This window comes from Oryza glaberrima, chromosome 1 (genome assembly GCF_000147395.1).
Source record: "Oryza glaberrima chromosome 1, OglaRS2, whole genome shotgun sequence".
NCBI classification, from domain to species: Eukaryota; Viridiplantae; Streptophyta; class Magnoliopsida; order Poales; family Poaceae; genus Oryza; species Oryza glaberrima.
This window is the reverse complement of record NC_068326.1, coordinates 14,176,917-14,180,703: the sequence shown is the minus strand read 5'-3', so window position 1 is coordinate 14,180,703 and position 3,787 is coordinate 14,176,917. Positions and strand designations below refer to the sequence as shown.

The following is a 3,787-nucleotide window of genomic DNA, read 5'->3' as shown; positions in this document are numbered from 1 at the left end:
TTATAATAATTTTCAAATAATTTAGGTGACATATAATAATTAATTTCATCATAATCTTTGAATAATTTCACATCATATTTTGTGGTGTCAAATATCACTTGGCAAATATATAACACTAACTGAAATCTGTGAAAGCGAAACAACATTATATTTTGTCAGTTATATATGATTTAATTTTAATTTATGGAGACTAAGATTCTCAAATGTTTTGTTTCAGATTTTTCAAAACTATTTCAATGGTATTTCTAGGCAATGATTTTGCTATAATAGGACCCCTTAATCCATACGTTTTTCCCTTTGCCAAATTGGTTTGGTAAAAAATAGAACAATCATATAACATGTGCATTAAACTACTCATGATATTTTTTTGTCAAGTAATTCTAATATGTCGGGCATAAGTGATAGTTGATAGATGTATGCCATATACACCCTACTGACGTGACCGTAAGTGCACTCCAACAAATTAGTTATTGTAGATAATTTTGATAAATAAATAGATTTTAAAATTAGTAAAGGTGTCTGATGCAATTATGAACGACAAGTGACGAAAACAAACTAGACGCTAAAATAGAGATCTTTGTCAAAATATGAACAATGATGTAATGATATGATACTCTGAAGATTGTTACGGTCATATATCTATTTAGCGATACATTTTTTAATGATCAACCTCTCTCATTTCAAAAGAGAATATTGTATATATACCATAAAAATTTGGGCAGTACTGATTTAATACTATAAACAAATTATAACTACACAAAACGTAAAAACAACTATTTTTTATGTGAAGAATTATTTTCATTACATCTATCTTTTCTTGCTTTCTCTAAAGGGCACTGAGGAGCTTTTACAAGTATAGTAGGGGCATACATTTGGTTTAGTTGAGGTAGCCCCAGTGGAGACCACCATTGACAATAGTGCTCAACTTTCTACTTACTGATGCAATCGTCTTTGAGGGTGTTGATAGTGAATTAAGCATTAAAAGTACATTATACGCTGGCCTTGAGAGGCACGAGTATATCGATTCGAAACCCATGTTTAAAGGCAACAAAAAAATAAAAAGTTGGTAGCTCCAGCTATTAGAGAGGACATTCATGTCTAATTGTTAACGGTGATATCCCATTAACCAATAGAAGCATCATTTTAAGAATATTTATTTATAGATTTAGAAATAAGTGTTGACATAAATATTTAGGTATGTAGTGGAGACAAATGTTTTATGTATTAATAATGTATTAGGCTTATTTTGGTGGTACAGATGCAGTTTCATTTATTAAAATGGCATCTAGCGACAATGATAATAAGTAATAGTGACAATAGGTGAGTTTACATAATTTGGACAAAAGTGATTTTTTTAATATAAGAAACATTCTTTTCGTTTATATTAAAGTATTAAAGTCTACAATATATTTCACAACATAGATTTTTGTTATTATGAGGTAAAATATACAATTTTTTATATGCGTATAGTGAGATATGACTTAATTCTCTTAACATTATTTATATAAACATAATAAATAAGATGCCTGCGCATTCGCGCGGACTAACTTCCTAATTCCTATAAACCTGACCAAACTAAAATAAATTTACATAGAAAATAATCTAAACAATTTATAATATGAAACATAGGAACTAGACATATAGAGCTCAGTCTCCCGTTTCTTGTATCTATGCTCTCCGATCCTTGAGCGTTAAGCTAGCGTTAGATTTCGATGAGAACTCGTCCTCCTCTACCGTGCCAAGAACGGATACCAGTAGTACCAGTACAACACCTGATAGGAAATTTCCGAGCACGATGTCAAGCACGTGCTAACCCGGCTGCTAGTATTTCGCCAGGGAATTTCCGCGTTATAAATAAAAACGGAGTCGTGTAGTGCTCACTGCACCACACGCAGCCGCACTAGTCTACTCCACAAGATTCCTCTGATTGCTCGCGGGCAGCTAGGCTCCACGAAGATGGCACCGGTGAAGGTGTTTGGTCCGGCCATGTCGACGAACGTGGCGCGGGTGCTGGTGTGCCTGGAGGAGGTCGGTGTCGAGTACGAGCTCGTCAACATCGACTTCAAGGCCATGGAGCATAAGAGCCCCGAACACCTCAAGCGCAACGTAAGCACACGCTAACGCTTCTGCTTACTCTGCTTTTGTTTTCCTGTGCTCCCAGCTTGATCTCTGTGCTTTCCTCTCGCAGCCGTTTGGTCAAATGCCAGCTTTCCAGGACGGGGATCTGCTTCTCTTCGGTCTGTAGTTCTTCTGTACTCTTGGTCAGGAGTCGTGAATAGTTTGGAAGACATCATGAGAACACAGAACTAAACCAATCGACTGGCATGCATATTCGGCAGCCAATTGAGATTTTACAACTAAACAGAGCTTTTTGCAGGGAGTTCCACTGCGATGCTCTCTATCGGTAGTATAAAGTAATCTGAATCGTTGATTTCATTTGATCGAAGTGTTCAAATCTAAGTTTTACTAGCATCAAAGCTATCAGTAGTAGAAACGTGAAGGAAAAATATTTAAAAAAATGCCAGCCGGAGGACTGGGGATCCAGAGCTCTTTTTCCTTTTGTTTTTCTTGATGGAATATGAGCGATATCCGCGATAGTGAGATGGATGATCACCGACCAACCTATACAGAGAAAAATATAAATTTCAAAGTTACCCCTAGTCACTGTATGAGTAAATTATTAATTTACCTTTAATAATAAATAATTCAGATCATTTCTACCGATAATATAATACTACAAATACATAGCATCACATCGCTCATTTGCGGCACAATAGATTTTCATATGTTTACATTACAAATAAATTTTTTTCACAGATTTACCATCTAAAATATTCAGATTTAAGCAAAGAAAACTGGCTAAATGCATTTCCTTTTCAGAGTCCCGCGCGGTAGGAAGGTACATCCTTCGCAAGTACAAGACCAGCGAGGCCAACCTACTGCGGGAAGGCAACCTGACTGAGGCTGCCATGGTGGACATCGGGATCGAGGTGGAGATACACCAGTACTATCCGGTGATCTCGTCGATCGTGTATGAATGCCTCTTCAACCCGGCCATGTACGGTGTCCCGACCAACCAAAAGGTGGTCGATGATAGCCTGGAGAAGCTGAAGAAAGTGCTGGAGGTGTATGAGGCCCGTCTATCGCAGAATACGTATTTGGCTGGCAATTTCCTCAGCTTTGTGGACCTCAGCCACTTCCCCTTCACCTTCTACTTCATGGCGACGCCATACGCTTCACTACTCGACAAGTACCCTCATGTGAAGGCATGGTGGGATGGGCTCGCGGCGAGGCCCTCCATAAAGAAGGTCACCGCTGCCATGGTTCTTCCCCTGAAGGCATAAGTAGGAACTTCAATTAATTGTTCAGCGATGGGATTGTTCTTGTCGAGCATGATCCATCTTGCTGTCGGGTGCTTACTGTTTAGGAAGATGTGCATTTTAATACAACTAGGAAGGTAGCCCGCGCACATGCACGTGCACCTTATTTAATATAATTACGAATGTCCATGTATGGGTGACTTTATATTAAAATATTCTTTTACCATATCTAAATTATAATTGAACTTATTTAATGTGCTAGAAACATTGGTTATGATTTTCTTCTAATTACCCTTGCAGCACATAAATTCTAAAGTAAAATTATTTGAAACTGTATAGTTTTTAATTTATAAGAAAATATTATGTCGAAACAATAGATGTAGTTTCTATGAGAAAAATTTGAGTATTTCGACTCCCCACAGGGATATCTTATCCCTACCAAAAAGTCCAATTTTTCTGTTAGATTC

The 3,787-nt window shown here is 37.2% G+C and overlaps 1 protein-coding gene across 1 annotated transcript; it reads left to right on the top strand.

Moving 5' to 3' along the window:
* The first annotated feature begins 1,896 nt into the window (after nt 1-1,896).
* Nucleotides 1,897-3,528, top strand: LOC127758496 (probable glutathione S-transferase GSTF1). The gene is made up of 3 exons (XM_052283918.1): nt 1,897-2,106; nt 2,189-2,237; nt 2,881-3,528. The coding sequence occupies exons 1-3, from the start codon at nt 1,957-1,959 to the stop codon at nt 3,342-3,344; spliced, it is 663 nt and encodes a 220-aa protein (XP_052139878.1). The 5' UTR covers nt 1,897-1,956; the 3' UTR covers nt 3,345-3,528.
* Nucleotides 3,529-3,787: the final 259 nt, after the last annotated feature.